Source organism: Cloeon dipterum, chromosome 4 (assembly GCF_949628265.1).
Source record: "Cloeon dipterum chromosome 4, ieCloDipt1.1, whole genome shotgun sequence".
NCBI classification, from domain to species: Eukaryota; Metazoa; Arthropoda; class Insecta; order Ephemeroptera; family Baetidae; genus Cloeon; species Cloeon dipterum.
In genome coordinates, this window is record NC_088789.1 from 25,075,847 (window position 1) to 25,093,322 (window position 17,476).

At 40.5% G+C, this 17,476-nt stretch overlaps 3 protein-coding genes across 4 annotated transcripts in view; 1 reads left to right on the forward strand and 2 right to left on the reverse strand.

The window, feature by feature from the left end:
* Vps35 (Vacuolar protein sorting 35) overlaps window positions 1-17,476 on the forward strand; it is a 197,252-nt gene that overhangs the window by 164,204 nt on the left and 15,572 nt on the right. The window lies entirely within an intron of this gene.
* Window positions 9-7,145, reverse strand: LOC135944309 (tubulin beta-1 chain). The gene is made up of 3 exons (XM_065491155.1): window positions 6,973-7,145; window positions 1,294-1,758; window positions 9-1,014 (listed from the first exon to the last, which is right to left on the reverse strand). Exons 1-3 carry the CDS (start codon window positions 7,027-7,029, stop codon window positions 193-195), a joined length of 1,344 nt encoding a protein of 447 aa, XP_065347227.1. The 5' UTR covers window positions 7,030-7,145; the 3' UTR covers window positions 9-192.
* On the reverse strand, window positions 7,359-10,494 carry LOC135944308 (tubulin beta-1 chain-like). Its single transcript, XM_065491154.1, has 3 exons — window positions 10,333-10,494; window positions 8,805-9,269; window positions 7,359-8,420 (listed from the first exon to the last, which is right to left on the reverse strand). The coding sequence occupies exons 1-3, from the start codon at window positions 10,387-10,389 to the stop codon at window positions 7,599-7,601; spliced, it is 1,344 nt and encodes a 447-aa protein (XP_065347226.1). The 5' UTR covers window positions 10,390-10,494; the 3' UTR covers window positions 7,359-7,598.

Below are 17,476 nucleotides of genomic sequence, written 5' to 3' on the forward strand. Positions count from 1 at the left end.
CAAGTCGGTTTATAAGTTAAGCAAGTTTTTGCCTTTATTTTAAATGCACATTGTAGGAATGGTAGAAAGAAAAAATATCGCATTTGGAGTTGTGTGCCGTCAACATTGGATGTTAATCAATTTAAATCGTGACTGATTTGGGCATAGTATCAAAGGATGACAAGAATTATAAGGACCAGTAGCAGCTTTAGCTTAGTTCTCCTCAACCTCAGCCTCGGGCTCCTCGTCGAACTCGGCGTCTTCGTCGGCAGTGGCCTCCTGGTACTGCTGGTATTCGGACACCAGGTCGTTCATGTTGCTCTCGGCCTCGGTGAACTCCATCTCGTCCATGCCCTCGCCGGTGTACCAATGGAGGAAAGCCTTGCGCCTGAACATGGCGGTGAATTGCTCGGAAATGCGCTTGAACAACTCCTGGATGGCGGTGGAGTTGCCGATGAAGGTGGCGGCCATCTTGAGGCCTCTGGGCGGGATGTCGCACACGGCGGTCTTGACGTTGTTCGGGATCCATTCGACGAAGTAGCTGCTGTTCTTGTTCTGGATGTTGAGCATCTGCTCGTCCACCTCCTTCATGGACATGCGGCCACGGAACACGGCGGCCACGGTGAGGTAGCGGCCGTGCCTGGGGTCGCACGCGGCCATCATGTTCTTGGCGTCGAACATCTGCTGGGTCAGCTCGGGAACGGTCAGCGCGCGGTACTGCTGGCTGCCTCGCGAGGTCAGAGGCGCGAAGCCGGGCATGAAGAAGTGGAGACGCGGGAACGGCACCATGTTCACCGCCAGTTTTCGCAGATCCGCGTTCAGCTGGCCAGGGAAGCGCAGACACGTCGTCACGCCGGACATGGTCAGAGACACCAAATGGTTCAGATCGCCGTAGGTCGGGGTCGTCAGCTTCAGCGTCCTGAAGCAGATGTCGTAGAGGGCTTCGTTGTCGATGCAGTAAGTCTCGTCGGTGTTTTCCACCAGCTGGTGCACGGAAAGGGTGGCGTTGTAGGGCTCCACCACGGTGTCAGACACCTGGAATACGAAAAAATCATTGATAAGGACCCTTCAACTCTGATGTTTCTTTAAAAAGAACAAGAATACGACTTTTCCCTTTGAATTCCTATGTTTCTTAGAAATAAAACAAAACAGGACTTTCCCCTTGATTAAAATAATTTTTTAAATGGCTATTTCCCTTTAAACTCTTAATTTTTTTTAATAGATATGTAACAGGCATTTTTCCCCATTTAAAATCGCATAGTAATTTCTACCGTAAAAAACATAAACCAAAACTTTTAAACCTAGAAATTGTACCTTGGGGCTAGGGACGACGGAGTAGGTGTTCATGATGCGGTCAGGGTACTCCTCCCTGATCTTGGAGATGAGGAGTGTGCCCATTCCAGAGCCGGTGCCGCCGCCCAGGGAGTGTGTCAGTTGGAAGCCCTGCAGGCAGTCGCAGCCCTCGGCCTCCTTGCGAACGACGTCGAGGACCGAGTCGACGAGCTCAGCACCCTCTGTGTAATGTCCCTTGGCCCAGTTGTTGCCGGCGCCGCTCTGTCCAAAAACGAAGTTGTCGGGTCTGAAGATTTGGCCGAAAGGTCCCGAGCGGACCGAGTCCATGGTGCCCGGCTCCAGGTCCACCAGGATGGCTCTGGGCACGTATTTTCCGCCTGATGCCTCATTGTAGTAAACGTTGATGCGCTCCAGCTGCAGTTCAGAGTCGCCGTGGTACGCGCCGGTGGGGTCGATGCCGTGCTCGTCGGAGATGATCTCCCAGAACTAAAAAACAATATAATTAAAAATTGAATAGTAATATATTATGATATTACAAAAAAACAGTTGTTGGAAATTCACAAGGATTTATTTGGATTTATTTAAAAATGTTAAAATAAAAGTTTCGTCAACTTGTTTAAAAACCAAATTTCCTGTAAAATAAAAATAAAATCATATTTCTAGAAATTAGTAATTTTTAAATGCTTCAAAATTATTTTTAAAAATTTGACTCTCAAAATCTTAAGAAAAAATCAGGTTCTAATCGTAATATCTTCTTAGGTTCTGTCGGTTTCTATCTTAAAAGCTAAATCCACGCACTTTCGAAACGGAAAATTTAATCATTCATTGCTCCGAGAGAGGAGATAACGAGTTGTTGTAACGCGATTCATTCTCGTTCAAATTCAAATATTCATATGACATAATTTGCGCTGGATCATTGCCCTTTGCCACTCTGTCTGGGCCTCGTCGTCCGACATTCGCGTGAGCTTTTTTCCCAATTAGCGCCCGGCGGAGCGTGAGGCGAGCGATGGGGTCCGGTTACGGCCGCGAAATGAGAAGTGAGTCGGCGCGCAGCTCCATCTGCTCGTCCCTTTAAACCTTAAACGTCCGCACTGATGTCCATTTAAATGTTAAATATGCAGAAGTGCACATTTCCGTGACAAACACGCCTACGCGAAGGGCGCGGCACGTGAAAATGATTTGCGACAGCGCTAGAGAAAGATGCTGGAATTTCATTTCAAACTTTCTACAAGTAGATGCATCGGTGCATCTTCAGGCTCGGGTTGCGCCTTGCAAAAAGGCTATTCGCAGCAGTGTGGAATTTCACTCCTCCAGTGCGTTTCTGTGCCGCACACTCCCAACACCAAAGGAGCGAAGCGATAAAACAAAAATAAATAAATAAACAGCCAGAGTAATAAGGACCGATCACGCAGCGCGATTAATGACATCACAACAACTGCTGTCACGCCGATTTATTAGGCTGGGATGTCGTTAGTTTTTATTGCCCTGCATTAGTCACCACTGCTGTTACCGGTTTCGCCCGATTTCTAGTGCAAGATATACTATTTTTACACAATTAATTAGCCTGGAAGCAATTTTAAGCATATATATTTATCATTAATCTCTTTTATATTATTTTAGTTCTTTTTCCTATAGTTTATTGTTAATAGAAATTTCTTTATCGGTCCAGAAATGTCAATTTTAAATTTTAAAATGTTGAATTAGCATGATAATATTAATTTTTTTAAATTTTAGAGACAGAGCGAATCATGAATGAAATTTCAATTAAATAACAATTAATTAATAATTTAAGTTTATCATATTTTTACCATTGCACAGACCAAAAACACTCAAAGCGAAAAAAATGCACAGGAAAAAAGGTGGTTAAAATTTCACCAGAACAAATTCAAAAATAGCAAATTTCCAACATCTTTTTGTAGGTAAAAACCGATAAAAAAAAATTGGGAAAATTTATCAAGCTTGTTTCCTCTTAACATTAATCTTCTTGTTCTTTCGTCTTTTCGTTATTTTGAACAAGGCTAGGGTTTTTTCAACCCTGTCTTGAGGTCATTCGAGGGCAGCCAGCGCTTCCGGTGCCCAGCAGTGCCTGGTATTTTTTCCATTCATTTCGGTCGGAACAAAAGCTTTTCGATTTTCTCGCGTGCGTCGGCGGCCTAAAATTCCCAATCGAGCCCACACCTGGCGCGTCGGCCTGGCCAGGGGAAACCGTTCTCACCGCGCGGGCATCGATCTCTGCTAATTAATCCGCTGGGCAAAGCAGGTCGCTGGCTGTGGCTGTCAATCCATCGACACGTTTGATTGCCTTGCCCGACCAGCCGGCGCAGAGAAACTCGCATGCAAATTACGGACGGGCCCTGATTCGGAAAAAAGCCTAATTACTGTTACGAGTACGGTCAGGTCCATGTAAGGAAGAATTTAATTTACGGCTGCTTTCGATACTTACAATACTTCATTTGTCACGAGCGGTGTCCGCTTCCATTATACACAACTTGTAGCTGTGAGCTGGATTTGAATTTCTAATTCGTGTGCATGTGAGCCCGTGTAGCAGATATCGATTTGGGATTGGTCGCTCACTGAGTTCATGTCCATTTAGATCAGAGATAAACCATCAGCCGTATTTTTTATCAATTGCATAGGCTGCTACAGGTTTATTACAATTTATTGCAGTTTTATACGCACTCTCGCTCACATCCATGCATAATGAAGCATAAATTCAAGGGGTTTTCTTTGGGAAAGCGCTTCACAGAAACTGATGACATTTTTAGACTTTTTTCGGCGAGAGCTTTGGCTTTTAACGGAGTAGCAGAGTACCTATTCAGGTTGCATAAAATTAAGATTGAATTTGGAAAAAATAAATAGTGGCATTTTTTCAAAAACAAATTTTTAAAATTAAAAAATTATTTTATTTCATGTGATCACTGTTCCTGCAAACGTTTCAAAATCAGATTGAATTTTATGTAAAGGCATTTTTCAGACAGAAATGTATGAGTTTCTTCCATGTTCACGAAAAATGAGGTTATTTGCTTCACGCTCAAAAGAAATGAAAAAAAAATATCTTGAAGTTCTCGAGCAGATATTAATAATTAGCTAACCACAAATAAAATGCGGTCGATAAGAAAATGAACACTTAATTTTCATTGCTACAATGTTAAATAAATGATCAAATAAATTAAAATTACCTCTACGTAAATTTTTAAGTTTCAGCAATTTATTGAATTATTTTACAATAAAATTTCTATAACCATCACTATAAAAATATTGATAATAAAGCCAAATATTCTCTCTCCAATTCAAAATGGAAACGTTTGGCGGCTCGTGGTTGTATTCTTACTTTCTTTCTTTCAAGACCCGAAACACTCGAGTGGAGGACATAATCGACGCAGTACTTGTACGTTATCTCATTTCAAACTAATTCACAGCAATGTAGGCAACCAAAAGGCTTATCAAGAATGTCAAAAAAGTGTTTTCTGGCAGTGCTTTATGCCGCAGATTAGACTATCCATGTCGTGAATTTAATCTCGTTTCCAAATTATTACATTAGATTCCGGGAGATAAACCCGGTGGTGCGGCCGGCGGTGGTCTAGTTCTAGTTCTCGCCGATCGATTGCGACCACCAACAAAACGCAGCCGCCGCCACTTTTTTTCTTTCTCTTCGCGTGCACTTCGTTCCGGACGAAAGCGCCGAAAACGATGGGAATTCAGGTTTGGGCATTGTGCGCATCCAGTTTGCGGAAACTTAATTAGCCGGCGTAATGCCGCGAACGTGGTCGTTTGTGCTGCGGATCGCTTTCGTCACACTCGACCGACGCACTTCACCGCGAATCGCGGCGAACTCGAGAGTAAAAAGAGGCGAGAGAGAGAGAAAAAGAAATGATAAAATCTGCAGATTCTCAGATTGCGTCCGTGTTCTACAACAATCGCTGCTTCTAGTTCTTACAAGGGCAACAATAAATGATACCCTAGAAGTTTGTATTTAAAAAAAAATGAAAATTTCCTTTTAAAAACGATAAACGAAGTCAATTTAGCCATGCAGATGAAAATCCAATTCTGACATATTTTTTATTTTCTATGAATTTTTAGTAAGAAAGTTGTTCTCACTTTGACATAATATTTTCTATAGCAGCCAAAAATCTCTTCTTTTGGCTAATTCAGTAGTTTTATTTATTTTCCGAGCTATTTCTAACTGAAAATCCTCACCAGCAATTAACCAAATAAAATATTTTTTGAATTTATGGGTTTTTAACTGTTTTGTTTTCGAATATTTGAGATAATTTGGATAGTTTAAGGACTTTAAATCAGGAATCAGAGAATTCCGAGATAAAATCAATTTGTTATTTTGTTTTTAATACAAAATGAGCTTTAAATAAATATGTGTACCGTCGATATTTCAATATTTTTCAAATATATTTTTCTAAAGAGTTAAAGAACTTTTAATTTGAAATAAAATGTTGGTGATTAGGTTTGAGAAGAAATAGTTTTATATTTGAGAAATATTCCAAAGTGGCGGAAAAATAACAAATTAAGACATTCTGATGACTTCCAAACCTCATAAAAATAAAAACAATATGAAATTTTCCAAATTGGTCCTTTTAGATCCCTGATAAGGTTTTAAAATTAACTGCTAGTTCGAAAATTAAAAAAAATGTATTGGTCGGTACCATGTTTAATTTTTAGTCTCAAATTAACAAAAATATTTAAAACCTCAGCCCTGATTGTGAGATTAACTTAAACAGAATTATTAGTTCGGTTTTAAAAATAAAATCTTGAGGAAAATCTTTTAAATCAAGCTATTATCTTCGAAGAAACCAACGTTACATCAAAGTCAATTCAAAGGGTTTCGGTCGGTCGGAGAGAAATCTTCACGGAACGTTTAAACCCGTTTTGCTTATTAGGAATTTGTGCGGACGAGTGACCGCTGCGCCGCGTTAATCAGCATTCAATGCGATAATCGTGACAAAAAGTGGCCGAACAGGTGGACCGCTGCATCAATTAAGGCCAAAAAAGGAGAGAAACGCAAGCGCCGGATTGCAGGCAGATCATAAATTGAAATCGCGCAGCAGCTGCTCTTTAAAAAGCAACCCCCGTGGTTTCCCGGCGGCCGTCTAGACGGGCCGGCTGGAAAACCGTGCGGGAAATGAATGAACTCTCGCCGTGGGTGGAATATCAAAAAACGCAACTCTGCGTGCGTGAAATTGGATGCGATGGATTTCGATGCAATTGGAGTGCAGACGAGCGTGAAACTTTTCGAGCCGCCGACACCCCTCGCCTGCTTCCGAATCCCACCCGAAATTCCCCAAAAGGCGTGTCTCCCAGAGGGTGGATGAGGGTGTGTGAATGAATGAATCACTGCATGAACTACATTGGGTCGGAAATTGGAGAATTTTTTAATTTAAATCTGTACGTTTCAGCGGTAGGAATTTTGCAGCAACAATAGGACACGCCGACTTTCTAGAAAATTTCTACTGTTGCAAAAATTTGTGCAAATTTCAATTTTAAACTGAACCATGAATTTTATTGCTCAAACCAAGATTAAAATTGTAAAAAAATAAAATATCTTAAACTTGGAGATAAAATATGGACCAAAATATCAGAGATCTGAAGATGATTCGCATGGGCGTGACCCGGCTCGTTGCTAAGTGGCAAATTGGCGCTTTCGGAGCCCAAAAATTCGAAAAAATTCGCGGCGAATTCGTGTGTTACCTTAGCTCCAATCTGGTTGCCGCACTGGCCAGCCTGGATGTGAACAATTTCCCTCATGATTCCAAATTCTAAGTGGAATTAGCGTCTGGCAAGTCGAGACGGGTTCAGAGTCGGCAGCCTGTCCTCGCTGACGGTTGCAGATCGACAGAAGTGGTAGAGTTACTCTCGTTCCTCAGCTCGCTCAGTCTATATTGTTGGTTCGTGAAACTTCGTGCATGTTCGCCGTCAGCTCGGACCGGCGCGACAGGCGCTGTAGCCCCCCTACTCCCCCTCCTGGCGTGCGCTGAATGGTGAATGAACAATAAAGTTGAAATAATTCCCTGACCCAATGCGAATCAGGGAAAGGGGGTTGTGTGTATATGGGTGGATAAAAAGAGAAAAAAGGATTTTCGTAGGAAACATAAAAGACCAATTTATTTTGAAAACAGATTGCTGCTGTCGAGATTGGACGAATTGCGGGTGAATCAATTAAAATTGCAAATATATTGCGGACGGCGGGGTCAGTCTTGATTATTAGCAATACATTTGATTGGAATTTTGAGGATTTTTTAAAGCAATGGCCGTAGTTAATAGGAATGCGTTTTTAAAAATAGCCGATTTCACTGCTATGGTGTGTGTTTATAAATTTAGTTTTCATCGACTTCCGCTTCAGGCTCCTCGTCGAACTCGGCGTCGTCGTCGGCGGTGGCTTCCTGGTACTGCTGGTACTCGGACACCAGGTCGTTCATGTTGCTCTCGGCCTCGGTGAACTCCATCTCGTCCATGCCTTCTCCGGTGTACCAATGCAAGAAAGCCTTTCTGCGGAACATGGCGGTGAACTGTTCTCCAATACGCTTGAACAACTCCTGGATGGCGGTGGAGTTGCCGATGAAGGTGGCGGCCATCTTGAGGCCTCTGGGTGGGATGTCGCACACGGCGGTCTTGACGTTGTTCGGGATCCATTCGACGAAGTAGCTGCTGTTCTTGTTCTGGATGTTGAGCATCTGCTCGTCCACCTCCTTCATGGACATGCGGCCTCGGAAGACGGCGGCCACGGTGAGGTAGCGGCCGTGCCTGGGGTCGCACGCGGCCATCATGTTCTTGGCGTCGAACATCTGCTGGGTCAGCTCGGGAACGGTCAGGGCGCGGTACTGCTGGCTGCCTCGCGAGGTCAGAGGCGCGAAGCCGGGCATGAAGAAGTGGAGACGCGGGAACGGCACCATGTTCACCGCCAGTTTTCGCAGATCCGCGTTCAGCTGGCCAGGGAAGCGCAGACACGTCGTCACGCCGGACATGGTCAGAGACACCAAATGGTTCAGATCGCCGTAGGTCGGGGTCGTCAGCTTCAGCGTCCTGAAGCAGATGTCGTAGAGGGCTTCGTTGTCGATGCAGTAAGTCTCGTCGGTGTTTTCCACCAGCTGGTGCACGGAAAGGGTGGCGTTGTAGGGCTCCACCACGGTGTCAGACACCTGTGGTACGAAAAAATTATTGATGAGGACCATTAATTTCATCTCAGAAAATACACAATTATTAATGAAAAAGTAATTATTTATAGCTAAGTAGTGGTAATTGAACTTTAATTATTGTATAAATTATTCTGGTGGTTTTTCCTTTTGGTCTGATCCTAATTTATTTTTAATGGAACAATAATTGTAAACTAATCAACCTGAAGAAATTTTAGCCCGAAATCTGAGGCTACAAAGTGTATGAATCTGAACATATTAAATTGATCCTGAGGTTTTTTTTTCAATAAATTTAAAAAAACAGGTTTTATTTATTCCCAGATTAATGAAAAATATCTGAGAATCTACAATTTAAAAAATGTCTTTTTTATAGTTTGAAAAAAATCTTACCTTGGGGCTAGGGACGACGGAGTAGGTGTTCATGATGCGGTCAGGGTACTCCTCCCTGATCTTGGAGATGAGGAGGGTGCCCATTCCAGAGCCGGTGCCGCCGCCCAGGGAGTGTGTCAGCTGGAAGCCCTGTAGGCAATCGCAGCTCTCGGCCTCTTTTCTCACAACATCAAGCACGGAGTCGACCAGTTCGGCGCCTTCGGTGTAGTGTCCCTTGGCCCAGTTGTTGCCGGCGCCGCTCTGTCCGAACACGAAGTTGTCTGGCCTGAAGATCTGTCCGTATGGTCCCGAGCGGACCGAGTCCATGGTGCCGGGCTCCAGGTCCACCAGGATGGCCCTGGGCACGTATTTTGACTTGGCGGCTTCATTGTAGTATACGTTGATGCGCTCCAGTTGCAGCTCGGAATCGCCGTGGTAGGTGCCGGTGGGGTCGATGCCATGCTCGTCGGAGATGATCTCCCAGAACTGAAAAATTAATTTCATTTGAAGGTTAAAAATAGGAAGAATAGACATCATTTTTTAAAATTTTATTTTAATTCGAGGATTCAAAGAAAAGTATTAGCTTAACTCATTTTTTCATTGGGATGAATTTACAGAGCTCCAATTTAAATTAAAATTTTTCAGAACTTGGAACCGGAGTCATTTTTAGAGAAAATCAGACAGCGTAGGAATTTTTTCGGGCATGCAAATAAAGAGAAAGGCAGCCGTGCGTGAAGAAGACGTAACTGTTTTTTGTTTTTGCACTGACTGAGCAATTCGTTCGGCACGCGGAATTTTAACAAGTGTAAAATCGAACACGGCATGAATGTGTAATTAATAATTATCTCGTGAGAGTTGTGTCGTGTGAAGTGCGGCAAGAGAACAAAATAGATATTGTATTTATGAACAGCAGTGCGTGCTGCATGGATCGGAACACAGAAAAAGCTCGGTGGCGTGTTCCTATTTTTAATTTTATCGCTGCTTCTTAACTGGAGTGTATTTATACACTTGCACTCAAATTAGGCCGTAAATAGAATTGATAGAAAAGACACCTAATATCCCGGATTTTTTTTTAAATGTTGGGAAATAAATTTACCCAAAAATATTGGTTCCACAAAGCCAAATTAATTTTAGAAATTTTTGCCTTCAGATTGATTGTTTCAATTGTTCTTACAGTTCGAATTACAAAATTTCCAAGCGTTTTTTATAATAATTAATTTGGAGGCTTCTGGAATAAAATTAAAAATCGGATGAAATAACCGGCTTTAGGTTTTAATTAAAGCTCTTGAATTTTAATTGTTATAAGCCTAACATACAAGACTATTTCCAAAGTAATCTGAACTTCAATTGAATTCATTCCCGTCATCCTTACGATTTTATTTACTTTCAGTCTTTGTTTATTTTGATTAATTTATTCTTCAACAATTAGGCAAAATAAAATTCTTGGCAATTTTAAAGAAAATATTAGAATAAAAATAAAACTGAAAGTATTTAAATAAATTTTCAGGTAAAAGCCAAGAAAAAAGAATTATTTGAACGCTGTCCATACCTTGGCTCCAATCTGGTTGCCGCACTGGCCGGCCTGGATGTGCACAATCTCCCTCATGTTTGTGGAGTGAAGTGAGAAGAGAGTCCTGCAGCAGTTGTGTCCTCTTTCTCGTCAAGAAGTGAATGTTCAGAGGCTCCAAATTGCTGTAATTCTAAAGGTAACAGGACAGGTGGAAGGGGACGCAGAAGCCAATGGGACGATGATGTGAGAAAGAAAAAATAACGCGCAGCCCACATCAGCATGCTGCTCCTTCTTTGGAGAGACGGGTTTTTACTCCTGCCCAGAGTTAAAAATTTGCTGCGGCCAGGCCAGGCCAGGCCAGGGGGGGCCGGTTTTCGCCCTGTTGTTGCCTTTTAAACAAAACGTGGGGTGTGCCACCATTTTTCGCCTAATTTAAGTTGCAAATACATCAGGTGATGGGTGGGCTTATATTATTGTTGAGCGTCGCCAAATCGAGAAAGCATGTATATTGTTTTCGGCGACGGCAAGGTCGTAAAATTTGAGCGTTTATCAAAGTGCGGGGATCTGACGCGTTATTAATTTAATTTCTCCTCTGTTGCTGCTGCTGCTGCGGTGGTGGCGATAATTTTTTATTCCAGACACTAGGCTTTTAAGTCCATTTAATGCACGTGAGTCATACGCGCGGTGCGCTTGCTCTCGCTAAACTGGCGAACGGTGACATCATCACCTGCGAGCGAGTGAGCCAGCCTTTTGCTTTATGCACAAACACAGCCACAGAGAAAAATCCTCGCGTGCGGTAACGCATTCTCGGAAAACTGCTCATGGTGTCACACTTGAGTGCCGATCACGAGGGGTTTGTTACGCAAACGCCTATTGTTTTGACTGACCAGATGTGACTTCACAGATTAAAATATTCTTTACTACTGTACTGTTATTACAAAATCTGGAACGCTTTTCTAGTGAATGGAAAGTGGATTCTGAGGATAATTTACCAGCCAGCCTTTTTGAAATTGTTAAGAGTGAGCCATTAGTGTCGTTTCTTTTGATGGAACCTTGTGGGTTTTGGAGAATTCATTCACAGTGTGTAATCAACTACTTCATTCAACGACAGCAGACTAGAATACTAAAAATAAATGTTTGAACAACAACGTATCATTACAATTAAGAATAAAATGTGTTTTTAGACTACTTTCTCAGCAAAATTCCAAGAATGTCTCAGATGAAAAGAGGGATTGTGACCTTTAAAAAGGTATATATAGATAGTTAGACTTAAAATGGGTTTTAAATAGATTCAGCCTGATTTTTAATTCATGAATAATTATTAGATTTGTCTGCGGCGTTTATTATATCAAAAAAGGGACAATTTTTAAAATTCTACGATTACGTTTTAAAATTTTGGCTATATTCACAAGCTGTAGATATTTTATAGCTGAAGAAAAAATTGGATCCTTAAATAAGCAGAACTTCAAATCGAAAAAATAATACTTAAACTGTCCTTTGGAAGGGTTTCAATTAGTTTTAAAATAGGAGTTTTAAAAAAAATATGCGGTAATTTCTAAAACAAACAAATTTTTAAAAAGTGATCAGATTTAGCTTAAGTTTGGCGCTTTAAAAATGGAAAATTAGAATATTGAAACAGGTTTGATCTGCGTACTAAATCTGACTGTATTTTTATTTTTTAAAAATGGCTGGATTTAAATTTTATAAAATACCAGCGTGTGTTCATTTTTAATTTATATTCTCAGTATTTTTACTATTTTTGGGACCAAAATTTACGAGATTCGAGTAGTTTGACAGCACAATATATTCTCCTGCACCTTTTGGAAACTCTGGGCAAATAACTCGTAGTTTTTTCAATTAATTGTATGCCACTTGGAAAAGAATCAACAATTTTAATGACACCCTATCCCCGTGAAGCATTCCGCCCTTGACCTTGCCGAGGTGTGGAAATCGTCGGTCACCATAGAAATGCTAACAAAATAGAAATTAAAAGAAAATATTGATTCAACCATTCGACTCTATGCTCTGCTCACCACTTCCAGCACCATTCACAATAGCACATTTTTATTTTAATATATTCCTCTAGAGTCTCTTTGTCGCGTCTCCCCGGCGGCACGGCACCTAACGAGTTTTCTGTTTGGTTTCCAACGAAAAATAAAAACATAAAACAGCCACGTCATTGTTCCAAAGGCATTTAAATGCCTGGAGATGACGGCACTCGCATAAAGTCCGTAGTAAATAGGCTGCTTAACACGATATGGTCTTCTGATTAATTAGTCTAGCCTTTTAAAAACGAGCTCGGGGCAGGCATAACGAGCTGTGTTGCATTATTTATAAATTCGCCATGCTGCGAGCTGGGCCTCACATTAGCCTACATGCCCTTTTCTATGCGTTTGTCTCAGTCTGCCTGAGAAAGGCTTTTACCTCCTGTCTGCGCGCGGATGGTTCAAGAGAACAATAATAAATCTTCCTCTTGAATTCAGAATTCCGAGCACACGCACGGTTCAAAATGTTTTTCTCCGCGTAATTTTCCTTGTGGCAACATCACCGGTATTTTTAGAACGAGTAAAAAACCTGTATTATATGCACGCTCGGAGGCAAATAATGTTAAACACGCTGCTTTCTTTCATTCGATATCCTACTCGTTTATGACAGCATGGTAATTTCAATGTAATCAAAGACGCAAAGCTATAAATAATAACGATAAGGAGAGGGTTGGGATTTTAAGACAAATCAAACTATTTTTTCTGCAGGTTAATTTTTTATAGACAACAAATTATTAAAAATTACACAACCTAAGTAAATTTAACTAATCACGTATCGACGAAACCAATTTTTATTATTATATGTTTTCTTTTAAATTGTCGAAAGTTTAAATAAAAATGTTAAAATTTATATAAATTATAAAACAAAACTGCTGTGAAATTGCTTTCCCTGAAAATATTTGTGATAAGAAAATAGTAAACAAGGTATAAAATAGTTTAACTAGTCTATTTAACCGTTTAAAATAAAATTAATACAGCCTAGAAGCGTCTAAATATATTATTTTTCGTAAATTTATATGTTAATTTGTTTAAAATTCCGAACCCTTGTAATTTAAATGTAATCAGAGACAGGCCATAAATAACGATGAAGATACACGACAAAATGCACACATTTTTCAAGTTCGATGGCGTGCAGCAGTGAAATTGAGGCCGGTCGGCACCGCCGCAGCGCGCACAGTCGATTTGGCGTCAGACCGGCGCTCGACGAGTCCTGCATTTGCATGCGCCATATGCGAGAAAAAGGCCGAATAGCCGAATTTTCCAAACAAATTGAACTCTAATTTTCGCACCACCCTAAACATCACGGGTTAACACGCCCGTGGAGTGAAAATAGAGCTGTTTGGGGCTGCGGGGGCCCCGAAACCGCCCGGCAAAGGTTAATGTGGCGTTTATCAAAAGAAAGGATTAAAAGTAACAAAACGCTCAGGTCGTTAATGCTGACAAAAGGGCACGGTATATATTATAAGTGCAGTGTGTGTATTGCGACAAGGAAAACTTTTCGCTTGTTCTCTCAAGTCAGCTGTAGCGAAATAATGTTTCTTTTATTTCTTTTCTCGGCTTGCTTGTTATTTAGCTAACGAGCCAATGAGTCGGTTTTTAAGAGGAATTATATGCTGCCATATTTACAGACTTGTTTCAATTTAAAATGAGGCACTTGTGAAATGTGTTGTGTTGCCTCTGGGTTGTAAAAAATCGGTGCTTTTTTTGTTAAAAATTAGCATTTTTACCCTACTTAAGGAAGAAGAATTTTCTTCAAAAATTTATTGACCTAATCTCAACAAAATAAACTTAAATCATCATGCTGAAAATTATAAAATGTAGGTCAAAGAGATGGTATAACTTCGGGAAATGCGGCATTTTCTCTTCATTTGATGATTTTGCGCCAATTTTTGCTCCGCCTTTGACGAAAGACTTACGCATCTTTAGTTAATAGTTATAAAAAATGCAAATTTTGCTATGCAGAAGGAAAAAATTAGGAACTGAATTTAACATATTATTAATAAGGGTTGGAAAATTTTATAGAATACAAAAAACCTAAATTCAACAGACGATTTCAACCATTTTTGCTAGTTTAAAATGTGTTTTCCGGATTCAGACGAAATTTAGATGGTTTTCAGTGTGGCTAAAGTGCCAGAGAATTATTTTCAAGTTCAGTGCTACCGCTTGTGGAATAATTCGAAACCAAACAAAAATATCTTTACTTCTTTAGATCGCTACAAGAGTAATCGCAATCCATTAAAATAAAAAAAATCATAGACAAATCGTTAAATTTTTCGAGGACTTAAGCAACATGTTCCTTATTTATTTGCCAGTAAAGTTTTACTTTCAACCAATTTAAAATACATACATATATCAACTCTTTTTGAAGCAACAATGGACAATGCATTGCATTGTTGTTGTCGATTTCAAGTATCATTCCTCTTTAATAATTGGAGAAATCGGATTGCTGTCAGTTTCATCGCCTGGCTCGCTTTCGTGAGTCAACACTTTATTAAATTTTCATAATATTCTTTTGAGTTTTCTCCCTGCGCGACACTCACGCCTTGACAAAATATTAAAACGGCGGCTGGCTTGCGTGATCATTTGAATGCTGATAAGAAAAAGCAACCAAAAGGATGGAGGTACAATCGTATTGCAGACAAACGAGATTTAATGCGAGGCGTGCCTTGTCTTATTTTCCGACTCGTTACGTCATTTGGTGGCGAGATGCGCGGCGCATCCTTGAGAGAGGGCGAGCTAGCTCCCTTCCTGTCATTGTCAAAGACCACATTACTAAATTCACACCACTACTTATCTCAATTACACTCAGCCTGCGCTTGCACTCAATTGGGACTGCACTGTCGCGGATGCCGCAAACGTCGAAACGCAGTTTCATCGCGACAACACCTCTGAGCTCTGAGTCCAGAGGTTGTTCTTGATATTTCACGTCATTGTGGAGATTTATCGGATTAAAATAATCGGATTCTTTCTTTTTAGCGTCATGGACTTGTAAAAAGATAAAAGAAAAATGCGAACAATCAATATAATGTCCAGAGAAAATATAGGGACAAAAAACATTGTTTTTAATTTGCTTTAAAATCTGGATTTCCCTCTCCAAGCTGTCGATGGAAAGTTTTAAGCCTTTAAATTCAAATTTTTCTGACCTATGTTGAACTTTTTGTCCTTGGAATAACATTGCTCGTTTCACGCTTTCAAAAGAAAAGCCAATTTTGGTACATTGAGCAGAGCGGTTCTTGACTTGTCGGTCCAGGCGCCTACTTATGGCACCTCTCAGGTCAGTGGCAGGCCAAAGAGTGTCACGACCGGTCACGACAGATGCTAACTAAGGAAACCAAGTGTTCGAGAAACTAGAAAAAATCCTTATGTTCATTCTAGCAAATTACAGAAAAGAAAAATGTCGCAACAAATGCATTTGATTGTTTAATAAGTAGATTTAAATGCCCCCTCATCACAAAAATAAATAAATAAACACGGTTTACACATTTTAAACCAAAATATGCTTTATATCGGCCGTCCAGAGTCGATGTCATAAACTTTTAATAAAACCTGGAAAAATCAGCGGGTCACGTAAACCAGCATTTTCCAGGGAAACGCACTGATTTGCAAAAAATATTTTATGCACACTTTCCGAAATATTTTGCTCTTTGTTACTGAAAGACATGCAGTTGTATCTATAGTGGATCATAAATAAAAAAATAATGTTGTAATGACAAAAAAATGAACAAAAAAATCAATTCTATATTATAAAAGTGCCACTTTCTTCATATTCTGTAAAAACGAGAATATTTCAAAATTGGTGTATTTCGCGGGAAAAACAGTGTCGAAAAATTGTAAAAATTGGTAAACCCTGGACAAATAGACATAGAAAAACTGCGTGACTGTGTGGCATTATAAAAATCGCGCTAAGTCTTAATATAATGCAATTTATTTATTGATCTTTGAATAAGAAAAGATTTTTAAAATTTAAATTATTCCTTGGCACATAAAATCAATAAATAAGCGGGGCATGGCATTATTCAATCTCAACCAACACGCAATAATTTTCAGTTTTTCATGGGGGAAAACCTTCCCACAGTGAGCCGAAAAAGGCGATCGGTAAATGATTATTACTTGACTCGTGATTCACAAAGTCAATTATTCACAGAGCAATAATAAATTATTTTCCAGCGGAGAGCGACCAAAAAGGCATTCCTTCAAATTGAGCCTTATCGTTATCATTTTAGCGCAACATGCTCAAACCGCTTAGAAGCAGGAATTTATTTAATACGACAAGGTTGTGCTTGCGTCCTTTTTACTCAAATCCCACGTATAACATATATTTCACGGCGTGTTTTGAGGCCTTCAATCACGAATTATGTATTTGATAATTAATAGCGATGAAAATTCAGCAGGAAGACAATAAAATGATTTACATTTGGGCGGTCCATTCAAGGGCGAAAACCCTTGAATTTGAGCCCACTTTGAGTGAGCAGAGGAGACGCCTACCCGATTTGAATGCGGCTCGTGCGAACGTGGGATTTTAAGAAAGTGTGGGCCGATGGAGAAGAGAACAACTTTTACAATGCATACGGCCTTTTATGGCGTGATGACGACGAGCCGCACATGTGGGCAGACCAGACCTGTTCTCAGGCAAAATGAGGAAAAAAAAACTAAAGAGCTCGTAATCTATCCCGCGCACTGCCCAGCAGGCCGCGCGGCCAGCCAATAAATTGTCCCTGCTGCGAATACCCAGCGTCTCGGATATCTGACCGATCTGATCGCATATTTTTCGGCCAAATAGAGAGAGAGAGAGAGAGAGGGAGGCGCCGCAGCCTTTTTTGCAAGCATTATGGCAGACTCCTCTTCTATTTTCGAACGCAACACACGCACCGTTGCTTTGAACCCGCGTGAAATCGCGTTATGCACATCCGGGAAATGTTCGCGAGAGGCTAATTTGCAGACGAGTGAGACGAGCAAAGCAAACACACGCACTTCACACTTTTACAGCAGGAAATTCTAGCCAATCGAACAATTTTCTGCGTGTCCAACCGTCACTGGGTCATCAAATCGGCAATTCAAATTATTAGCTGTTTAAATCAAGCCAAAACTTTCTTTAACTCGCAAAAATCTTATCAAATTGGCTGAAATTCTGAAACATT

Coding starts and splice junctions, on each gene's coding strand:
- LOC135944309 (XM_065491155.1), bottom strand. CDS start 7,029: ATGAGGGAAATTGTTCACATCCAGGCTGGCCAGTGCGGCAACCAGATT. Junction 1,759..6,972: donor GCAACCAGATTGGAGCTAAG/GTAACACACGAA, acceptor ATTGTTTTTTAG/TTCTGGGAGATCATCTCCGA. Junction 1,015..1,293: donor CCGTCGTCCCTAGCCCCAAG/GTACAATTTCTA, acceptor TTCGTATTCCAG/GTGTCTGACACCGTGGTGGA.
- LOC135944308 (XM_065491154.1), bottom strand. CDS start 10,389: ATGAGGGAGATTGTGCACATCCAGGCCGGCCAGTGCGGCAACCAGATT. Junction 9,270..10,332: donor GCAACCAGATTGGAGCCAAG/GTATGGACAGCG, acceptor TTAATTTTTCAG/TTCTGGGAGATCATCTCCGA. Junction 8,421..8,804: donor CCGTCGTCCCTAGCCCCAAG/GTAAGATTTTTT, acceptor TTCGTACCACAG/GTGTCTGACACCGTGGTGGA.